We start from the raw sequence: 23,341 nt of genomic DNA, 5'->3' as shown, positions 1-23,341 counted from the left end.
ATAACACAACATTAATAAAGATAATAAACTCAGATCAAACACCTACAGGTAAAAGCATGAAGTGACACCAGTTCTTTAACTTCTCTGTTCCGCTCCTGCCTGTCCTTATCTACGTTTTCATTTGCAACACAACTAAAAAGATCCGCCCGCAGGCCGACAGCAGATTAGCCGTGATCGTGCGCCCTCTGCTGGTACAGGGGATGCACGACGTATCACTGTTTCTGTTTTCCATAATGTCAGGTTAAGGTTTGGCACAAATGGATAGTAGTTACATTTACTCAAGTGAAATTACTTTTTAGAATATCTGTGTAAGCTCTCAGTCGTACAGGAGTTGTCCTTCTTCATTGAAGGTCTTCGAGTCATCTCCTGTACTCAGTAGTTGAAGTCTCGAACGTTTCGCCTCTCATCCAAAAGGCTTCGTCAGCGAAAATATAACTGAACCTTAGTTCACTGACGAAGCCTTTTGGATGAGAGGCGAAACGTTCGAGACTTCAACTACTGAGTACAGGAGATGACTCGAAGACCTTCAGTGAAGACTTTTGAGAATAGTTTTACATATGGCAGTCTTTTCAGGGCTCAGGTGCGACCATTATGCAGGCCAGGGGTCACCAACGTGGTGCCCGCGGGCACCCAGGGGCCCTTCGGGGCATGTCCAGTAGCCCTTGGGACTTTTTCTAAAGTGTAAAACACATCATTTTCTTGAATCTAATTCTTAAAATTACAGTTATTTCGGTTCTTGTGACTCAGTATGAATTTAAAATAAAGCTATTTTAATATAATATGGGCTCAATATCCTATAAGTGAACAGTGAACGTTTAAGTCTTTAGGATTTGTTTTTAACTGGTAGCCCTCCAACAACAAAAATGCATAATTCACACTCTCTAAGTTCAGACAGATTCCTCACTTACAGCCCGTGAATAATAAACTCATCAAACAGTCCGTAAACGGAAAAAAATAAAGTTGTTTCCGCCCGGTTTCGAACCGGGGACCTTTCGCGTGTGAGGCGAACGTGATAACCACTACACTACGGAAACTGCGTACGCACTTTTACTACACGCAAAGTACGTAGCTAAGTTCAAAATGTATTTACATAAACGTTGTGCAAGTCCGACGCACTTGCGTAAAGCCCACATTACAACAAAAACACTATATCCACCAACCAATATCCAAGTCTTTTTTATGTAGGCCTTAATTCCCTTTATTCGGACTGAAATTACACAAACTTGCGTGTGTATGTTTTAAACTGATAGAAAATGCTGCATAATATTGTAAAACACACGTACTAAGGGCCACACCACCTCCTCCAACGATGAGTGTGAAAGTGAGTGCTTTTCAGCATGTTTTTTATACTGAAGACATTCCCCCATCCAGAACTCATCCGCTTCAGTCAATTGAATTGTAAATTACATAATTTAGAACGAGAATAAACTAAAAAGACAAATATTTGTCAAAAGTCAAGTCTTCGGGAAAGACGATTAAATCAAAAATGATTTAACCTTTTAGTCCACAAGAGGTCGCAAGACTCCAATGTTTCTAATGAACCTCGTAACCCCCGCCTGAACTGAGCACGCTTTCTCCAGCTTGGCTTTACCCAAATCCAAAAGCTTTCTAAAATAAAAAACAAACAAAAAGCATCAAAATAGTGACGAAGAAGATGAGAAACCTGACCCAAGTAAAAAAGAAAAAGAAGTAAACGCGTGACAAAAACGCGCCAGCAGCACAAGATGCAATCAGTTTTGTAGGTCTTAGCTTTCAAATGAGGAGTTACACTGACCTAGAGGCTGTAAGCTCCAGTCGAGAAGCTTTAAGATTTGGGTAAAGCTGAACTGGAGAAAACGTAAGAGGTAAATACTGCGTAAGTGCATAATCCTGCAACAGCTCATTAACTACTTTTCCCATCCTGAGCCGTTGTAGCCTGTTTCATCTCCGGTCCCTCTCAAGTCATTCTTTATTTTATACTCATGACAAATAAGATAAGCAAATGATAAAACATGTTTTTATTAATTTTAACGTTCAGCTGTTAAGACAAAGGGAACTAAGCAGACGATTTAACAGATTAACATTACTTAACCCGAAACAAGAAAATTGCAATTAAGGGCCACATTCTTTAATTATTCCGTTTATCATTTCTCAGGCGGATTTAGGGGGTTACAAAACCAAAAATGGAAACAAATGATTCTTTTTAAGTTTAAAAGAAAGTTATTAGCCATAGTCCACAAGTCTACATTGGGCACACTGGCAAGAAAATCCAAAGAATTCATTCCAACAGAGAACTTTTCTGCTTAATCACTCGAGAAGAAAAGGGGACACAAACCACCATGTTATTATGAAATGCAGAGAGTAGAACTAGTTTTAATTCCAAATTTAGACTTCGCAAGAGCCCTGGAAACATGGAAAACCAAACAGAGGGAGAAAAAAAAAAAAAAAAAACATTACTGTAAATCGTTTTATTTTTCTGAAAAGCTCGTTTACAGAGGCAAGATTTCCAACCTGTAAAGTCAAGCCAACATGTAAAATACAACCTTACAATACAATATAGAATCAAAACGGGTACCAAAAAGTACAGTAAAATTGACACTTCCGAAAAGGAAATGCGGAGGAAAACATCGCAACACCAAAAGGGAGGGGAGAAAAAAAACAAAAACAAAAAAAACCTTAAAACTAAAATAAGGACTTAAAAAATAAAGATGAAAAAAAGCAACATGGTTAAGTTACATTTGGGATGTTTCTGTACAAATGGTCTTCTGTCATAAAAGAGGTCTCAGCTGTCAGTCTCAGTGGAGTCCTGGGAAAAAAAACAGACAAATACCAGAATCATCGTCTTGATCCACGACAAAAAAATACACTGTGACGAAAATCTAGTGCTGAAACGACTTTGATCAAAACTCCGAAATACGTCTTTGCTAGAGATGCGACACTGACCTCGCCCCACAGTGGGAGCTTTAGTAAGGCCTGTAGCCGCTCGGATGACGTCTTGGAGTCTTTCCGTAGCCGTTACTTCCTTGATCTGAAACACAACAGCACCACATTTAATACCGGACGACCGCGTTGTCCACTCTCTGATCCTGCTTTGAACAGGACCGCTCAGACCGACAAACGTGAACGAGCCCTAAAGTGGGGGGTACGGCAAGTTTACTTGGTTCCTCATTGAAAGATCAGGGGCCAGACCTTGCTTCTGAAGTTGTGAGCCATAATGAAGATTGCGTACAAGTCACTCCGATGGTAATGCGCATTCGACCTGGCGACCCTCATCCCAATTGCCAATACTTATCGACCTAAATGAATTGAATTGAAATAGGCAACAAAATACTTCTTCCTCTTTTATGAAACCGACTAAAACCTCTGAGTTTTGTCGACTAAAACTGTCACATTTAGAAATGACCACAATGAAACTAAAACGTCCAAAAGAATGAGACAAAAACAACACAGCCCAACAGAGCCATTTCAAAAAGAACGGACTGTGTTTTCTATATTATAACAGGTAATGTGCAGATGAAAGAGTCTATCTCAAAATGGTATACTGTATTTGTCAATATCAGATCTAAACCAGGACCTTTTAATTAAGGTTGGGCGATACGGACCTAAACATGTATCACGATATGATCATTAAATTCACTGACTTACAAAAGTTCTTGAACATATTCTCTTAATCGTATCTGAGCGGTGGTCAATCCTCTGTAACCGGCCTAAACCTGCTATTTCTGTTGTGCTGATATTCTTCTTTCCGACTTTCACAGCAAAACTCTTCCAGCTGCTTGTAAGGACAATAGGAAGCGTGTCGCTGCTATTAGCGGAACACTGATATCGGAGCCATTGCGGGTTTTTGTACTTTCACTTTGTTGCGGACTTGGATTATTTGTTGTTTTCTCGTGTAAAAGGCGAGTTTAGACGGAGCTCTTGTGTTTGTGATCGGTCATAAAACAGATCGGAGAGAAGGCAAGACGCTCGCACCGATTGGATGAATTATTTTGAGGTGTGGGACTTATCTGCTCACAGAGAGAACATCCAGGACGCAATGGTGACTTTATTAAAAATCTGGAGGGTAACACAACATTTGTTGCTTGCCCCGTTTGACAAGTGGCTTAATCTGTGTCAAAGCTTTCCCCTCAGCCTGCGCTCCAGTTTGTTTACATCTTGCATGTAATTTATCATTTACACCAGTATGAAACAGGATCATGAAAGCCTCCTGTATTCGGTCGGCATTCAGGGTTATGCTCTGAAATGGTTCCAATCCAACTTCTTAGGTTAAAATTGTTGACTGTCCTCCACAGCTCCCCTGTCATGTGGTGTTCCACAAGGGTCCATCCTCGGACCACTTTTCATTTTGTCCGCTTCCGCTGGGATCTGTTCCCCTTAAGTGTGAGAATGCGCGTCTCAACTGGCTCACGAAAGTGTGATCACAATTCACCTGTTTTGTCTTCCCTTCACTGGCTTCCAGTCCAATACAGAATTGATTTTAAAAATATTTTATTTGAGTTTAAATGCCTCAATGGCCTTGCTCTGCATTAACTGTCCGACCTGCTTGTGTCATACTCGCCAGCACATTCCCCAAGATCAAGCGCTGCTTCTGGTTCCTCAGACCCAGCGCAAACACCGAGATCGAGCGGTTTTTGTTGTTGGTCCCGAACTGTGGAATGAGATGCCACTGAATATTAGACAGACTGACTCCTGTTTTTAAATGACGCCTTAAGACGTGCATGTTCCCTTTGAACTGCAAAAGTCAACTTCCATACTAGGTTAATGCCAAATTGTCCTCTTATGCCACTGTATCGCCTATGTGTATTTATGATTGTATTTTCAGATTGTCTTTTTTTGTATAGCACTTTGGTCAACTTTGTTGTTTTTGGATAAAGTGGATTGGAATATTTCTACCAACAGTTAAATTCTTGCCCAACCCTACTTTTAACATCCCCTTTCATTACATAATGATAACCAGAGTAGGGCAAAAGACAAATGCAAATGCTACAGACACCTGGCCAAGTGAGAGTGTTCCCTTAGTCAGTTAGTTATGGGCCTTACCATAGTCGTATCCCTGGCCGTAGTTGCCGTAAGAGTAGTCATATCCTCCTCCATATCCTCCCCCGTATCCTCCACCATATCCTCCGCCGTATCCTCCCGCATATCCTCCACCGTATCCTCCTCCGTATCCACTGCCGTACCCGCTGCCATAACCATAACCCCCTCCGTAGCCCTGGCCTGAAAAAGGACACATTTACATCAAAGTGATAATGGCGCCACGAGCCCAGTTCTTAATAAAACCGACCTCCCCTACCCCCACCTCCTCGGCCGTATCCCCCGCGTCCACCGTGCTGCTGCTGCTGGTACTGCTCCTTCGGCTGTGCGCGCTTCAACTCGCACTGTACACACAACGCTCCCGTTAATTCACAGATACAGAAATACACATTCAAAATAGTAGATGTGGACGAAGCGGCACTCACTCTGCAGCCCTCGATGGTGTGGAACTTTTTTTCCAAACACTTTTTGACAGCAGCCTCTTCTTTAAACGTGACAAAGATGAAGCCTCGGCGTTTCTTTGTTTTTGGGTCCAGTGGAAGTTCTATGGTCTCGAGCTGAAACACAAATGAGATTTTTTTTTCTCTACAATTAAGTTTTTATGCAACAGAACTGAGCTTAACTGCATACATTTTTTTCTTTATATGAACTAGAGACTTGCACAGAAGAGTCAGAGGGGAGTTAAGAGGTTTGCAGGTAACTAGATGTCTTAAATGTATCATAAACAAGCTGAGAGTAGGATTGCTTTACTACACTTGGTGCATAAACCTGCATGTCCTTCTGTAATCCACGCTCACCACCACCTAATCCCGCCTGGAACGCACCTCTCCAAATGCATCAAAGTATTCCCTGATAGCGTCCTCTGTCGTCTCCGGCTTCAAACCCCCCACAAAAATCTTCTTGATCCCCTCCTTTTTGATGGCGATGGCTCGTTTAGGGTCGATCTGACGCCCGTCCAGTTTGTGCTCCTTCACCTCCAAAACCTGACAGAGCAGAGACGGTTAGCGACAGGGAAACAATCACTTTATTTACTCAAAAACACTGTTGCCTAGAACAAAGCAAAAATGTTCAACCTTTTCAACACTGGCTGGGTCTTTGAAAAGGACAAAACCGAACCCGCGGGACCGCCCCGAGTTTGGTTCGCCTTTGATGGTGCAGTCTGTCACTTCCCCAAACTTGGAGAAATAATCCTTGAGGTCCTTCTTACTGGTGTCCCAGCTCAGGCCTCCAACAAACATTTTCCTGTGAACGCAAACCAAAGTTGTGTTACATTTCACTTACACTGCAAACATGGATATTACACGTCACTATGCTCCTCTCAACTAATAAAAACCTGGCTGCATCGGTCACCCATTTGGAGACAACAGAGCAAGATGACTTTTAAAGATGCTGGTTAGGAACACTTAACTGGAAGACCAGGGCTAGGATTTGAACAGGTAACCTTCTCACTGTGCAATACTGACCCTGCGTCCTCCTCGGTTTTGCTGGCATCGATCTTATTCCCGTCCTCCTCCAGGTCTTCGGTCATCGCCTGGACTTCGTTCTCGTCCTCGGCGCCGTTCTGGTCCGACGTCTCCATCAGGAGGGTCTCAGAGTCTGCCATTGTCGAGAGGCTGCTTCCAAGGAGGCTGAGGAGAGGGGACACCGGTGAAGCAGGCTGACAAAAAAGCCTAGTTTTGGTGCTGATTTTGTGGTTTTTGAGTCTTGTTTCGACAAAATTCGAAGAAAAACTATTTACTTGTGATAAATGTTTAAAAAGAATAGATCAAACTGTGTTTAAACAGTTTAAAAATATTGCAACAACATGGCTAGCGCAAATTTCATTATGGCGCATGTTGGAATTACTTTCCCAAGTCACGACATACATTGGTTTCTCATATGTATGTGTTGTGTTCATGGTCTAGAATTTTATGTTGTAATTTCAGATGGAGGGCACAGTACAATTACAAGCTCTGAATTAAATCTCCGGTAAGAAAAATCAGGCCTTTCGTTCATAAATGTGTAGATGTTGAGCTTTGGGGCAGTATTTCAAGTTGCTAGTCATGAGATATTAGCCATAAACCAAGACAATATATGCATTAAGACAGTTACCATAGTTACCACCATAGCATTTCCAGGCGCCAACCGCCTCAATTTTAAACTATAGGCTCCACGTGAACGCAACCTATCTTTAATGAATTTTGTTCTGAATTAAAAAATGCTGCAATTTACAAATAAATTCATTACATCGTATATGGTTGCATTATTTTATTTTTTGTTTAACATTCCATCTCTGCAAGTGCGTCTTCACTGTGCAATTCTTATATTGTATCTTGATTTTCTTTGCCTTCTGCGCTTGGGTAATAAAAGATCTGAGGCAACAAGTACAACACATGTGGTTCAGTGACTGTAGTCAATGGACAAACGCGGTTCTTATAGAAGTTCATTTCTCAGTCTTCTTCACGCATAACTGCAGCCGGTTGTTTAGATTGTACCGTGATCTGAATTCTGCAAGTAAAACAATGATTGAAATTCAAATGGCATTGCTTGCCCCAAAACTCTCACGTAAACAAACAAATAAACAATGCACTATACGCACGAATGGAGGAACAGTTAAATAATAAAGCGACAGTGCCATTTCAATGCGCGTGGAGCACAAATCTACAGTAATTGCAGAGTTTGCTGGGCTGATTAGCAGCACGGCTAATGTACACTATCAGAGGGCTTAACATTTGGAGCGAACCGCGCTCGGTCAAAGCCAGAGAAACAGGCCCAGAGGGCTGGCGTCAATAAAAACAACGACTAAAGTCACGCACACGTACATTGAATTATAGCTGGTAACTTATCAAAACAACTGGATTGACCAACTAAGTCCTAAACACGCACAAATTGCAATAAAGCGATGAATTAACCCAATGCGCGACCGACAGTTAGCTCCCGTTGTAGCTAACGAGGGAGGATGCACAATACGTTAGCGCTTCAAACTAGCTAAGAATTAAACAGACTTGCAGGTATTGTGTTCGATTTTGTGCACTGTTTGAGAGCAAAGAAGTGTGTAAAATGTGCTTACTATTTTATGAAATGTGAACAAAACGCCGGTCCGCTGCTCAAAATGGACACGCTCCGAATTCGCCGCTAACTCGTGGCAAAATATATACGACCGGAAGAGAGGACAAACTGGAACCACGTCGCATCAACGCCGTCTGTGATTGGCTGTCCGGGTCTTTCCAGTGATTCATGACTAAACGTGATTGGCTACAGAGCGGCTGTGGTCCCAAGCAAAGAAAATCACATCTCGTATTTCCGGTTACAACTTTTAAATTAAATCTTTTGTGTAATCTATGCAGGCCTACATTCAAAATAGGTATAAAAAAAACTTTAAAAATAAATGCGACGTTAACCAACGTTCCACTAAAACCATGCCAAAGACACTATTCTTATATTTTCTTTATAAACATTGTAAATTACATCAGCATATAATACGAATATCGTTTATATATATTGGACACTTCCATTCTCTCAATCCGGACCGTTGGAAGTCAAACACCACATTCACGCAAGGTGGGATACGTGTTTGTCCAAAGAAACGACCGTCTGCACCTGCAGGAACTTGTAAATTACTGACCCAAATTTACCCTCAAGGATTATGATTGAAAAAAGAAAAAAAAAATACAACGCAAGTACATATTTGAATTGAAAGGACGCTTTTATTTTTCATTGACAGCTCAACTTTACTTTATTCACATTTCCTTCAATTTTAATTTAAAACATTTACATTGAGAGCCTTTAAAATATTGTTAGACATCTAAAAACATGCTTAAATAGCACCAATTTAAATCTTTCAATAATTATAAATTCATACATTTAAAGACACAAAAACTGGTACAAAAATGAAAAAAGAAAAAAAAAGGATTTTCAAAGTGCATTAGTGGAGTGTTAGGCCCGGGATTTGCTGACCCAGTGGTACTTATCCACCCGGGGCCCGGTGAAGGTGAACGTGGCTCTATAAGACTTGGAGCTCTTCTGGTTTGAGAACTGCGGTAATGGACCAGCAGCTGGAGGGGGCAGAGGCGGGAAATCTTCCCCAGAAAAGGGCTTCCTCTTCGGGTACGTGAGCCAGGTCTGGGGGGCTCCTAATGCAAACTCGCTGAACTGTGAAAATAAAGAACATGGGGTAAGAGTTTAGGTTAGGTGACTATTACTGCAGTACTTATGTGATGGATTTGAGCAACCTTTACTTTTACTGAAGTACTTGTATTCAAAGTAGAAAGTACAAATCAGTGTTGTATGAAAAATAACTTTGCAGCTTCAAAAACACTATCCGTACGTACGGCAACATGACTGTGACTAAGCTTCCTGGTCATGAGTCAATGCATAGGTGTAAAATATGGGTGGAATAGGGGAGATACAACCCCCAATATTCAGTGCCACAAACTGTTCATAGACAAAACTTAATTATAAATGCTTCCTACTCCACTACATTTCTATTTAGTTTTGAGCCTCATAAACTACTTCAAGTCTGCAAGTTTAAGGCCCATGAGCTCAACTGTACACAGTTTGACGTAAAGTAATATTACCTTTTAAGTCCCTACTATCATAAATAAATATCACTTGCTCTTCCTTTTCACTTTGCGTTCTTACAGACTAGCACTGCACAGTACTTGAGTGCATGTCCCTTGTTTTTTGACTAGCTCTGCCCCGTGTAGAAGGCCAAGCTTGCCACTGGTCCCAACCCAACAACATATTTAAGTTTGAGGGAATGTGAACTGATGATCATTGGCCTTTGTCCATTTCTGCACCACTAACACACCCATGCCCTGTGTACACTTGACTGACTCACCCTGTACACACTGTTGGGGTTGCTGACGGTGGGAATGGTTTTGGGCTCTGGGTTGGCGAGTAGATTTGAGGAGGGACAGAGTATGGACTGGTTGCTGCTGCTGCTGCTGTTGCTACTACTCAGACTCAGGTCCCCTCCATCCTCCTCATCATCCGAGGCGCTCCCTGACGGGATCTCAAGACTCGCGCGCTCCACAGCGTCATGGATACGCCGGGAAAACTCCCTGTCTCCACGGCCACCGCTGCTCACCACCGACACGCAGAAAGGGACACCACGCTCGCCGTATCTGCAATCAGCAAGAGGGCTGCCATTACTACAGCGCAGACTTCAAATCCCTCCCACTACATTTACACTCATTCTGGATAATAAAAATTACACTATTAAGCTAAAATACTCAAATTTTACCATAACATAACAATGAATACTGTCAGAATGGGTTGGCTTATGTGTTAAGGGCTCGACCTGCATGACACCTCCCCTGGGTCGACCCATACGGTGAGCTCCAGAGGCAGACCCAGGTCCTCGTAGAGCACCAGACTGCGCTCACAGGCCTGCTGCAGGATGGGCTCCTTCAGACGGGCCTGGTTCATACGGAGACACCTGCAAAGACAAAAAGGTTACGACTTGGGGTGTACTTTGTCGTCCACGCAGAGAGATTTGTCCCAATCTGTCAGAACGGCTGGTTCATGGTCAGGATTATTGTGCATGCTTTGGTAGCTGGGTTTAAACCGGCAGCAGAAGAAGAAAGTGTTATCCAGGCTGGTTTGCATTGCAGACGTTGTCCTAAGATCAGTAAATAGGATTCCCCTTCCCTATGGTGCGTTCACTGACCTGTAAGCCTGTCCCTTGGTGGGTGCGTTGGGGTGCCAGTGGTTTTTGTAGTGTTCGAACAGCACGGAGGTGAGCGCCGCTGCAAACTTGTCTCTGCCGTCATTGCCCAAACATCCGTATCTTTTCACGAGTCGAGCCACGAAGAACACGGCGGCGGCGATCTCCTCCTTCATGTCTCCAAAGTTTACGGTTCGTTTCAGTGTTAATAAAATCAGATAAAAGTAGGACAGCCCTACAACACAAACCGCAAGTAAAACGAGGGACAGAAAGGACAAATCAAGCAAACATATCCCCACCCGCAGAGGTTATTTTCAAAACAGGGGGAGGCCGCTGCAGGTTAAATGAACACAGGTGTGCACGCAAGAAAGCACACCTGACGTCAATCAGTCAATAAGCCTCCATTTTGACACTTCCAAATAATGATCATTTAACACATTTGGACATTTCTTTCCAAAAGTGTGTCTTTCCCGTTGAGTTGTATCGGCCCCTGCTCCAACTCACACTAATTCTAAAGAGGCTATAGTTTAAGATTGAGGCGGTGAGCAGCTGAGGTCCATGCTGGCAACTATGGTAACCTTAGTGTTGGTATTTTTGGACTTGGTTTGTGGTTTGCATCGGTAATTCCTGGACCTATGAAACAAAAACCGGTACAACGTTCAGCGTCTTCTCTCTCAGTGCATATGACTAAAGTTAAATGATGTCCTCATAAACATCCAAAAGTGGGGATCAAAATATTGGCATATTAGTCGCTTGAAACGACTTTCAGCCAAAAGATGAATATGGCGCCACTTGAGCTATATGTGAGAAAAAGGAAAGAAAAAAAAATGGAAAAAAATAAAATAAAAAATAGAGAAAACATTTTGGAAATAAATTGTAAAAAAAAATAACAAAAATAATTTAAAAAAGGAAATAAATAAATATAAATAAAAAAATACACAACTTTGCTTACACCATTCACAGCCAAGCGATGAGTCGATTGTTCGTGAAAATGACCGATTACAAGATGGTCGTTAGTTGCAGCCATAGTTTACGTGTACTCATGTAGATGTATTCATTTACTTACTTTTTTTTTTATTATTATTTTTGAGTTTGATTTTGCTGAGATCCCCAGGGTAATTGTTTGTCTTTAATGCAAAAAGAATTTAAAAAAAATATTTAAAAAAAAGAAAAAAAAAAGATGATGAATATGGCAGGATTGGAGGCTTACTCATATTGAACAATGATCAAGTCGACCATTTGTTTATTTGTTGTTTTCTTTCATAAACTGTCTTTCTCCCATTGAGTTTTGATGGCACCTGACACGACATCATCACGTTCTAGATATGCAACAAAGAAAGTCCCATTACTCCACCACTACTTTACACAACATTGAATTAGGAAAATATTTTCAACTAACTACGGATACATAGACTTTGGAAATAATGATAAAATATAAAATAATGATTTCCATAACGTACTTCCTCCCCCCCCACTATGGCACAATACCGTTTGCATCTATACTCTCATCTTTAATGTGTCTTTAAACTGCCACTTCCTTCACAAGTGTAAAACCATTCACACATTATTCTATCAACCTAAGTAATTATTAGAAGAACAGGGGGTTCAATGCATGACTAACTTGCACAAAAGGAAACAAACAAATAACAACATACAAAGGCGCTGAATAAACCAGCACATTTAATGCTTTCAGAGTGACCCAAGCAAAGACATACACGTGATTGAAACCACAGAACATACAGTGGAGCTGACCTTGAGGACGCTGAACTGGAAACATTACAAGATCAACAACAAGTCTTTACGGAATAATAAAAGCCATAAACCAAAAAATATATTCTCTTGCGAACCAACATAAAAGTGTAGATTTTTGGGAAGAACTTATATTGAACAGAGTGGACTCCCAAAGCGCGTGACGAGAAAACAGCAATACATTCAACACATATTTAAAAAGTACAGAAGTTACATTGGCCTCATCTTGTTCCAGACTGACAAGGTGATAAAAGAAAACACTTGAGGATAAAGAATAAAGCTGCGGAAGGCAACGGTAAACTCTCAAATCACAGAAATACTTTAGCATAAGTTATTTGGCAGGTCTGATAGTTTAAAAACAATATCTGCAGGGCAAAGAACAAGTACTATTGCTTAAACTTACTGCAGCTTCATGATTCATAGTAAATTTCACGTTAATATAGTTAAATAAAGCTGCTCTGAGCTTTGCATTTTGGTTTGTAGTTTGTCGGTGGAAAAAGGCCCTTCAGCTAAAAACTTGAGTGATCAGATATTGCAAATAATATCGTCATATTGAACTTCAGCCCCAATTCCTTCCAGTGTTTGGTGTGTCTTTAGAGAACTTCATAGGGGCCATATAAAAATACATTCTTTTAAAAATGTCTATAATTATTGACCTCTATTTCTGCATTGTCATGGCCCCCCATACGCCTCTGTAACCATTATATAGTGCTTTTATGAGATGGTGTCCTCTTACCACTTAGAAAACCCGCTCTGATCAGAAGTACATTTTCCTATAAACTTTTTAATAATAGATTTTGTGAATAGGGCTCGGCAACGTCAAACAATACAGTTTTTTTCTTTTTCTGATACCATATAGTATCAAAAACTGGAACTGTAAAACATATTTTTCTTAAGTTTTGATTTGTGTTGGTCCAGGGACAGTACTGTACAAAGTTTGTGTCAGCTCAAATGAATGATACACATTTAAAATGTATACATAAATGTTCTGTAATATATATTAAGAACCAAGTACTGTTAAATCTTTACAGTACTGGTATGGAATAATATTTTACGGTATTCAGCCCCATTTGTGAAATAACGCTTTACAAACAGTAAAGAGTATTTCGCAGTATTGTCAAAATTGTATTTATTTCTTTAAAATAAGCCCTTTTCACGGGTCATCGCACTTCTGTGCATTTGTTTCGAGAGTCCAGCATATAGCGAATAAATCAATATTGTAAAATCACACATTGGACAGCAGGTAGCTCCCCAATGGTTGAGTAAAAGTAGCTTGCCAAGTAAAAAAGGTTGGAGACCCCTGACTTAGGACACTCAGCACTGTCTGTACATGGACGCTTCACCAAACAACAGGTTTGTCTTTAAAAGTAGTTTTTTCCTGCAGCCGTTTTATCTTCAAACCATACTGAACTAATGGCTAACGGCTTGTGCGCATGCTCAGAGTGACACAAATGCAAAAAGGGCCTATTTAAATAAGAATGCTATGGTCAGTAGATTAGCTGATTAGCCTTCGTTGTGTTTTTAAACTGGAAGTGAGAAGAGCGGGTTTTGAGGTGGGCTGGACTGTTGAAACCCCAAGAGTAAATGTGTGAAATGGGACATGAATTCTCCATAAAAAGGGGATTTGCCCCTGGACAAATGCAAGTCTGCAGAAAGGGTTAAACCAGCCTAAGATTATATTAACAAAATATACACCTAGTAAACAAAGCATAATAAATATTTTGGCAATGTCTTTCATTCCCATGCCACGCTTTCACCTAAAACAACGCTACCATGAAATTTGCATTAACAATTTGTATACGCTCAAACAGGAGCTAAGCCCTGTGTACATCATTTACATGACATGTACCAGTGCAACAGTAACAATCGCTTTTGGCAGCGATAAATCATCAGTCATAAACATAATAATGAAAAAAGAAATCGCGACAAACTGTAACTGGGTTCAGTTTGCTTCAAGAAGCCAGTGTGTGAACTTGTGTGAAAACCAGGTAATCGACTTTCAAGAGAAAAAAACAGCAACAAAAAACAGCTCAAGACCTACGTAATCCTCTGAACTACCAGCAACACAAAGGAACTGTAGGGCGGCGCAATCTAAAGCAGAAAATGACTTGCAAACTTTTATCAAATGGCAAAGCCTGCAGTTTAAACGCTGTCAATATTGTGCAACTGACTTTAAAACGATATTGCTCTTTTCATACGACACATGTTTCTCAAAGCGCTACTGTGGGCCGTTCCCTCCCTCAGACCCCGTGGAAAGCCAGTTCTGAAACTAAATGACCAGGTTACCGGGTCACGCCACATTCAAGTCGAAGCGGATGAAGAAGTGTCGAGCATTGGAACTATCGATCTTCCAGTGATAAGACTAGCGCTCTACCACCGAGAAGAACTTATTATTTCATTTTTTAGGAAATCTATTCTATCCACCCTGAGTTTATCACTTTATTTTGAATATTTATATTTTGGGTATGTTCAAATTCTGAATCGCTCCCTTTCTGTAATATTTAATTGATAGAATAGACACTTCTCGACACTCAGATTGTAGGAGTAATGTATGGTTCTCACGATAAAAAGACAGTGCATTACATCGCGGTCTACATAACCAACGCAATGGGTTATTTAAAAATAAATAAATATCTGTAAGTCATAAATGGGTCAAGCATTTCCCATATTAATAAATAATGTCATTTAAAAAACCCTTTAGGCCCCCGGTCAAAGTAGAACTTTAAACAGCAGCCATAAAAGTTCAAAAAGGTGACATACATTATGTGATGCCCAAAATCTTGAAATCTTGACATATTCTACACTGGGCAGAAGGTTGAAACGTCGATGGTAAACTATAAACGGTGGACAGTGTGCTAGTGATAGAGGAGTGCCTTCAAAGTCTTCTTGTCCCAGTGACGTGCGACTGTGTGCAGATACAAACTTCAAGTCCTGCACGGTTAAAAGGGGAGTTTCTTCAGCTGCTCAAAGGTGATAAAGAACTGGGAGTTAGTGTTAAGGAAAGTTTGGATTCTATCTTCTCAAGCTGTTAGCCACTTTTTATTTGACAAAAATCAACCTCATATAGATGGTTCTACCACCAGATGGAATCAGGCTACATCTATCAAGTGAATAATAAATAATATTTCCACTGAATCAGCCCATTATGAAGGCAACAACAACAGAAGGTCAGGACTCCTGGTTTTGGCTTCAGTGTGCTTTGTTCTCTCCACAAGGCGCAGCTCACAGACGGAGCAGGTGTCCGTGCCGAGTGTGTGTATTGGTCATGTTTCTGAGCCATGGAGAGGGCCAGTGCCACCAAGACCATCACCTTATGCTCTTTAGTTTTAAACAGTGGGCTAAATATTTAGTTTGGTGTCCAGTTAGTGTGTAAAAGTACGGAGAGTGCAGCGCGGTGTTTGTGCAAAAACAAGCGAGGAGGAGAGGAGAATGAAACGGCAAAGAGGAGGGACACTTGCCTGTGTTTCTGCTCTGTGGGCATAACCTGTCCTGCACCGCTCTCCCCCCTCGGCTCTGGTGCAGTGTCTGTCTCATGTTACAACATGGACAGACATCCGCACCTTATAGACAAGTGCGGCCAATATAAGTACTTTTTCCTTTTTGAATTTAGTTGGTGCGGCTTCTATTCCGGGGCGCTCAAAAATTAAAAAAAATCAGACAATTCTGGTAAATGGTTTTTAAACAAAGCAACAAACAAATAGCAACTCTAAAAGTGAGTGTTGCGCTAAACAATACTTTATGATTACTTTCCACTAAACTTAAAAAGAATAAAGTATTTTTATCGCTGTGTAATAAGGCTGATTAAAACAGGATATGGTCACCTAAAATTGGAGAGGACCCCAGACTCCCCACCTGTGTTACTTTTCCTGCTGAAACACCGTCTGTTACATACAAACAATAACTATCGGCTATATGGTGACATAAGGCAGTGTACTGAGTTTTTATCTAGACCAGAGATCCACCGCCTCCCAAAGTCCACTAAAACCCCTGTTCATGGTTGGCGCGTTTAAAGGATACGATGATGTTCCAGGGCCCGAGCCGGAGCCAGTTGGGCCAGAACCCTTTGTAGAGCGCGAAGAAGCCCTCGTTCCTCCAGGTCTGCATCAGTCCGTCCAGGGTCCCCTTGTACAGCGGCGCACCTGACGTCACACGCTGGTTCATCATCCGCGTCCTCACCACGTCCACCGGGTTAGACGCCAGTGCCCCCGCAAGGCCACACGTAAAACTGGAGCTGTGCACAAAAACAACAGTTAAAGATCAGTTTAATCGTGTTTTCACACAGGCTCTAGTTAGGTCAACCTAAAAGGACTTTCGGCCGCAGCACTTTTGGGTTAAACAGGTGGTCTCGGAGCGGCCCCTAGCCGCTCTCTGCGGTTTTCCCCATATTAAGGGTTTGTAGTAAAATAGACAAATATTAAGTAGCATATTGTGTGCACTCACATAAAATGAGTCAGAATGGTGTCTCCCATGAGTCCGGAACCAAGGAGGTGCTTCTTGGTGATGTCATAAACAGGAAGTTCCACTCCCACAACAATGGCGGCTCGCTGAGCTGTTGGGATCACGCCCTGAGGAGAAAAAAAAAGCAAAGGTTAAAACATCAGATGAAACACAGTGTTATTCATCATCCACAGTTTGTGGATGATGCTTTCGAAGGAGAAAATGCTTTTCCATTAGGTTAGACGTAGTGTATGTTTACCATATGCACCGTAAACTCATAAATCTAATCTCAATCATTACTTAGTTGTCAAAGTTGTGTGGCTCAAGAACGTTTGACGTGTTTTCTCATATCGGATCTCTCACCCTCCACAGACCTCTGGTGCCCTCATTCTGGTAGATGTTGATGAAGTTGGACATCATGCTTCCTTGCAGCAGACTGCCCTGCGCCTGCATCCGGATCTGAAAACGCAACGTCATGTTATTATTCATTTAAGCACGCAATTAACTCGTACACATGGCCGGCTACAGTCACAGATGCTTGTATGACATGACTTTTTCTTGTTATGAATGGATATTAAGGACTTTTCACCGTCCAAATGATATACTATGAATGGGTTGTGATGTAAAATATAATTTAAGGATACAAAGCTATATCAAATATATTATCTGAAAAACGCTCCACATTGATCCACTTTGATACTTATAAAAAATTGTTGTTAATATTAGTGACATGTGAATGTGACATATATTGGGAATATTAAGCAGGACTCTGTTAAACCTTGAGGACATCTGTGGGATTGGCCAAAGAGGACGACAGGACTCCAGACACCACTCCGCAGAAGACGTTTATGACCATCGTCTCATCTGCACAGAATCAAATAACAGCTGAGCGTCGGGAAAGCAGCAAAAATACTAACTTCTTAGGTTTGTTGCGTCTTCAGTAGCACTTCTTTCATTCATTCTTGAAAAATGTGAATGTTCAGGTCATATGCCTTTGATTTAAGTTGCAAATGAAGTCGCCCCATGATCCAAGAAAGAGGACGCACGGGTTTGGACAGGTTCGGCTTTAAGTTTTAGGACAGTAATTCTTACTAGTAATAAACAACTCTTTTCCAAAGCAACTGGACTAATACCAATTCACTATCACTAAAGTTATAATTTAGTGGAAGTCATTGTTTATTTAACAGCAAACCTTTACAAATATGTTATGAAATGCTTCCGTTTGGCATTGTATCACATGCTTTTTTCAATGCTCATGAATGTGTTCAAATGTGGACTATAGTCAAAAGGCACATTTATGACAGCTGTGCTATTGTACTTCAGTACTTCGGATACATAATCAAATAGTGGCTCACCAGAAAAGCCATTGATTATTGTTTTATTTGGATTCCCATTAGCTGCCCATTTAATGGCCACTTAATCTTCCTGGGGTCCCTTCATTCATTATCAAAAGAGCAGAAATCTGAACAGCATTGTTGTAAAGTAGATTTTAATGTTCTCATTGATTTAACATAATGGGGGTCATTTACTAAGCATCGCTCATGTGCACAGTGAGTAGCACATGCAAAAGTGGATCACCAACAGAGTGATTTTGGGCCCCAATACTGTAATACATGCATCATCAAATGATACATTAAGTGCAACATGCCTATAAAATAGCATATTTTATTTTTGAGCTTGCACCCGCTATTTAACACCTACCTTGATAAATGACCCCCAATGTGTTTTGTGCTGTAATGGGCTTGTGTGTTACTGTGCAAGTATTAGGAAATAGACTAAAACATGCAATAATGATAACTTTACCAAATGTAAATGTAATCCAAAAGAGGATTGGCTTACCTTCTGGCCGAGTGACAAACAGCCGCTTTAAAGTGTTGTATGTCCCGATCTTGATTGTCCCATATGAAGCTTGTCTCAGCAGAGCTGGAGAAATTCTGCCAACAAACATTAACCATCTTTAAAAAAAAACTAAACATCTGCTGATTTCTGTATCAGTGTTGTAGATCGTTATCACTTTAGCACGTTCTTTCCCTCCACTCTGCAGCTCCCTTTTTTATAAAACTTCAGTTCGAGGTGATAAGATGCTATTATACGATCACCTCCTTGAACAAATGCAACAGCACTTAGCATATCTCTTCTGTGAGTCAGGGGAATCTAGCTAGAGATCAACCTCATACTGCCTATTCCACCATCAACCCATGTTTATGTTGTTTGTGGAATTATAATTGCAGTCCAATTTCTCCGATGTGACAGATTACAGAAAAGAAGCCCCACTCATTCAGGGAATGAAATCTGCTCCCCTTGACACAGCAACGCCAACGTTTGTGTCAAATATGAGGTTGCACGCAATCATTCGAACTTCTAAATTGGGTTTGTCGTGGTGAAGGTACAAAGCAGGCCTGGCCTCCCCTCACCCTGAGTACAGAGCCCGGACGCCCTCCTCTTTGCCGATCCTGAACAGAGCGTGGAACATGCCTCTGTAGCGCACCTCTGTGTACTGGGACTGGCCTTGGACCTGCAGCCGCGTTTTGGTCAAATCTATGGGGAACGTGCCTGAGAAAGAGAGTCGACACAAAACAATGTTAAGTACACACACATAATCAATCATTTATAACCATTTTCTTTGCCTGGAATCAACGCTGCCACATTCAGAAGAGGGAACTGTATGCTCGAACCCCAAAGGAGCTACAGTACAACACTATGCTTAAATAAGGCGTGATTCACCCTGAAACCACTATACAAACACTTCCTTGAACATCTTGAAGGCGGCGTGTCTCTTTGTTATCCAGAGCCTGTTGATCATTTGTTAATGCAAACCATAAACAAAGTGAATTTTCCCCACATATAACCTGTTTAGTTGAATTGCACAGTTGCATCTGGTTGATTTTCTGATTGACTTATTCTATTACTAATTGAACACAAAATAACGCTTTAAATGTTATTGCAACAATAATTCTCCTGCAAGAATCTCATTCTGTAGTATGTAACGTTCTTTAGAGCAACCCCCTTTGTGTTGTTTTGATTTACTTAACAAATTGCTAACAAGACACTTGATATTAGAAGAAATACACATGATACAGCACTATATTTAGATGGTCTTAGTAGCTCCTCCCTGGAATTTAAGACTCTCAAAGCACACTCAGACTAAGGTAAACATAAAACATCTAATACATCTAAAACATTAATACAATAGAAGGGCGTAGTTTTATTTTAGATATAATATAGATTTAAGTTAGCCTGTAGGTAGCGCCGCTCAGTGAAGTGAAATAATATATAGTTGAAAGTGGTGAAAACTGCCGGTGTCTTCACATTTGAACCAATACATTCATTCATTTTAATACTGTACAGTGTGGATGGTGCAAGAATATGTGCTTGAAGGCAGAGCTAATAAGTTCAGAAGTACAACCGTCACATACCGGTGGGAACACTATTTTCAGCAATAACCAACTACGCATAAGACATCCAAGCGTTGACACATTATTCGTACTTCTGTTGTGCTAGTTTCGTAAACAAGCTCCTTTCATAGCGAAGCAGATGCACGATAGATGCATCCACGGGTCTGGATTTCCGCGTTGCAGTGGTGGTGCATGCGCTGCGTACCGAATTCTGCGACAATCGAGGCCATCCCCCCGTAGATGAAGGGCTTCCAGTTGAGGCTGGCCATCTCCGATCCAGCGGCAGTGGCTGCAGAGGCGGCTTCCACCTGCTGCAGAGCCGCTAGAAACAAGAGCAGGGCGCCCACGCACAGGTCAATGCAGGGCTGGAGCTTTAGACTGTACAGCATCTCGGTAAACGTTGAGGAGGGTGGGGGGTGGAAAATAAAAACCCAACGACGGCTAGCTACGGATCAGCATGAGCTCTCCCTCAGCATCAGCATCTCCGCGAACTGCAGCGCCGAGAGCAGCCCGCACAGCCCCGGTCCTCTGTTGTGGTGCTTTCACTGGCCGAGCAACCTGTCAATCATGCTCTGAGCTTCCCTATTGGTTGCCATGTCAAAGGGGTGGGCTTTAATTTGGTTTCTTTCTTAAAGATGCTATAGCTGCTTTTTAACAGCTTAGCACACCGTATGCAATTTGGACGTAGTAATAACGTTTTTTTTTAAATACAACATGTGTAATTCATTTCTAAAAAAAAAAAACACACACTTTGACAAATTTGAAAAATCATTGACCACGAGGACAGTTAAGGAGTCATGGGACAACATTGAAAATAAAACGTAAATTATTACTATTTATAATTAAAATAGAGTAGTTAAAAAAAAAAGCAAGGTCGTGAACGTGTAACAACCAACCAAGCGGAATTTCCATTGGTCGCGGTCTACGTCAATCATTCAAAGGCGCATTTCTATTGGCTGATGTTGAGGCAGAGACGAGCATGTGATAAACAACAGCTGTTTGGATTTAAGTTCGCATTTATCGTAAACAGCGAGCATAGACGTGCAACTATACATCTTTCGTTTTTTTTATCTTACAGCCCAAATGACTTTGTAAAAAATGTTAGCAATTAAGTGAGGGAATACTCAAAATACACATGATGACCCGCTGGAAATGCTCGAAATGCTAACCGCTGCTAGCCGCTAACACTTCGGCGCACAACACTCGTGATCGTGGCAGCAACAAGTAAAGTGAACGCCATTTAAAAGCATAGAAGAAAGCGATCACTTACATTTAGGGGTTTAAAGACACGTCATCGTCTCAAGAGTTGCGCCCGACGTCCAAGGCCCTAACAATGTGAGACTTTGGTGGAGTAAAAAGCTAAAAAGTTGCCCGCTGTCATCCTCACCTTCGGTTCCTCATGCTGCCGCTAACGGTCCTGGAGACGGAGTGTAGTCATAGCAACAGGAAGTCGAAGCTTCAAAGTAAAAGGTAAAAAATCACAGATTAATATGGTGACGTCATAATAACAGGTGGAGCAGGTGCCAGAACAACTCTATGGGAGAAAGATAGAAATCTAGTAACTGAAAATACACAAATAGTGACTAATATTACAGCGATATTCTGATATTCTGACCAGCTATACTATTCTCTGCTTATTCTAATCTGATAATTTCTTTCGATTATACTGTATTCCAAATATAAAGAGAAAGAAGTGAGTAAGGCTAGCCGGGCTAATATTTTGATGCCACGTTTAGATACATTTATGAGAAAACATAATTATTTGTGCAGACAGAGAAGCCCAGAAATACACAGAAAACCCTCTCCCATAGAGTTGTATTGGTCCCTGCCTTCCATCTGAGATTATAACAACATCAAATTGTAGAACGTGAACGTAACCCATAGGTTAACTTCATATAAGGACATTATAAATGACCTTAAATGTTTGAATGAGTGTGAACATATATTTTTTGCATCAATGGGGTCTACAAATGCAAGATTCTTTAATGAATTAGAGCTGTTGGTTGCGATGTACCCAAAACAATCTAGCCAATCAGTTTACCTACACAGTTAGCATTTACAAACAGATATTGGTAATATATTAATAATATGTTGTGTTCACGTTTTAGAATGTGATGGTGTTATAATCTCAGGAAGAGGGCAGGGGCCAATATAGCTCTATGGGAGAAATACAGTTTTTGGAAGAAATCTCCAAAACAAAAAATGTCAAATGTTTTTCCTCAACAGTATTTGAGAGTGACTGGATTCACAAACTTGCCACTTTATTTTTATGGCTGAAAGTCCTTTTTACTGACCAACATCATGCTCAGGTTTTTCAATATTGTCTCCACTTTTGGACGAGGAAATAATTGGACATTAGTTTTTTTGTGCTGACAGAAAAGACAATGAACTTTGAGACCGTTTTTGTTTCCTGTGGATTCTCCCAGTAATGACTGAGATATTAGGCAAGAACTGACAAAAATTCTGCAGTTCGCCAGTTACCATAGTTACTGCCATAGAATTTCCAGTTGCCCTCCACCTCACTCACGTAAACACAGCCTATTCATTGCATTTTAACTACATGCAGAAATGTTGTTATATACAGAGTGTATGTATGTATGTAATAACTTTAGAATAACATACAATAAAGGCAACAGCCTAACTTTCATTTTATTTTTATTCAAAGAAGTAACAAGCAATTGAATAAAACACCAAGCATTGAAATTGACAATCCACATGAAAAGAGCAGATTTATAGCAGTTTTCACGACACGAACCCTTTCAGAACAGCATTTTAAAACCGCTTGTCTCCAGGTTTCGCCTTTGATTTTACAGCCACACAATCCTGTCTTATAAAAAAACACTCCAAGCTTCTACTTTTTTGCGCATATATATCAAAAGTATTCTCATTGCTTGAACCGGCAGCATTGATTTGCTATTTAAACATCGCTTTACAAGACGGAAAACAAACTAACGGTCAAATATGAGCCAGCATTTGTGTTACTTTGCTTACATGTTCAAAGAGTAGATTCACTTCATTGTTACCTTCATTTATTTTTCGCGATCAAAACCTTTCCCAGCATACGCAAATATCTTCACACCATTTAATTCTGTCACACTTA

The 23,341-nt window shown here is 40.9% G+C and overlaps 3 protein-coding genes and 1 long non-coding RNA gene across 6 annotated transcripts in view; 1 reads left to right on the top strand and 3 right to left on the bottom strand.

The window, feature by feature from the left end:
* The window catches only part of LOC306970430, a 441,258-nt gene that overhangs the window by 58,260 nt on the left and 359,657 nt on the right, over positions 1-23,341 (top strand). The window lies entirely within an intron of this gene.
* Positions 2,030-8,191, bottom strand: LOC306970494 (heterogeneous nuclear ribonucleoprotein A/B-like). Of its 2 annotated transcripts, none has more exons than XM_079566479.1 (9): positions 8,063-8,191; positions 6,477-6,641; positions 6,087-6,255; positions 5,838-5,996; positions 5,439-5,570; positions 5,273-5,357; positions 5,020-5,196; positions 2,923-3,007; positions 2,030-2,785 (listed from the first exon to the last, which is right to left on the bottom strand). In XM_079566479.1, exons 2-8 carry the CDS (start codon positions 6,614-6,616, stop codon positions 2,943-2,945), a joined length of 927 nt encoding a protein of 308 aa, XP_079422605.1. In that variant the 5' UTR covers positions 6,617-6,641; positions 8,063-8,191; the 3' UTR covers positions 2,030-2,785; positions 2,923-2,942. The 2 variants fall into 2 exon arrangements, with proteins under 2 accessions (XP_079422605.1, XP_079422606.1); XM_079566480.1 differs by having other exon boundaries at positions 2,031-2,785; positions 5,279-5,357.
* Positions 8,777-11,044, bottom strand: btg4 (B-cell translocation gene 4). The gene is made up of 4 exons (XM_079566429.1): positions 10,664-11,044; positions 10,295-10,432; positions 9,833-10,118; positions 8,777-9,144 (listed from the first exon to the last, which is right to left on the bottom strand). The coding sequence occupies exons 1-4, from the start codon at positions 10,834-10,836 to the stop codon at positions 8,929-8,931; spliced, it is 813 nt and encodes a 270-aa protein (XP_079422555.1). The 5' UTR covers positions 10,837-11,044; the 3' UTR covers positions 8,777-8,928.
* slc25a14 (solute carrier family 25 member 14) lies at positions 14,890-21,659 on the bottom strand. Of its 2 annotated transcripts, XM_079566076.1 has the most exons (9): positions 21,512-21,659; positions 20,447-20,563; positions 19,261-19,399; positions 18,686-18,780; positions 17,625-17,710; positions 17,210-17,305; positions 16,850-16,974; positions 16,427-16,640; positions 14,890-15,390 (listed from the first exon to the last, which is right to left on the bottom strand). In XM_079566076.1, exons 2-9 carry the CDS (start codon positions 20,508-20,510, stop codon positions 15,349-15,351), a joined length of 861 nt encoding a protein of 286 aa, XP_079422202.1. In that variant the 5' UTR covers positions 20,511-20,563; positions 21,512-21,659; the 3' UTR covers positions 14,890-15,348. The 2 variants fall into 2 exon arrangements, with proteins under 2 accessions (XP_079422202.1, XP_079422201.1); XM_079566075.1 differs by lacking the exon at positions 21,512-21,659 and having other exon boundaries at positions 20,447-20,706.

The sequence above is a fragment of the Gobius niger genome (genome assembly GCF_951799975.1).
Source record: "Gobius niger genome assembly, chromosome: 11".
NCBI classification, from domain to species: domain Eukaryota; kingdom Metazoa; phylum Chordata; class Actinopteri; order Gobiiformes; family Gobiidae; genus Gobius; species Gobius niger.
Note: the sequence above shows the minus strand (reverse complement) of the source record. Positions and strands in the feature narration are given on the sequence as shown.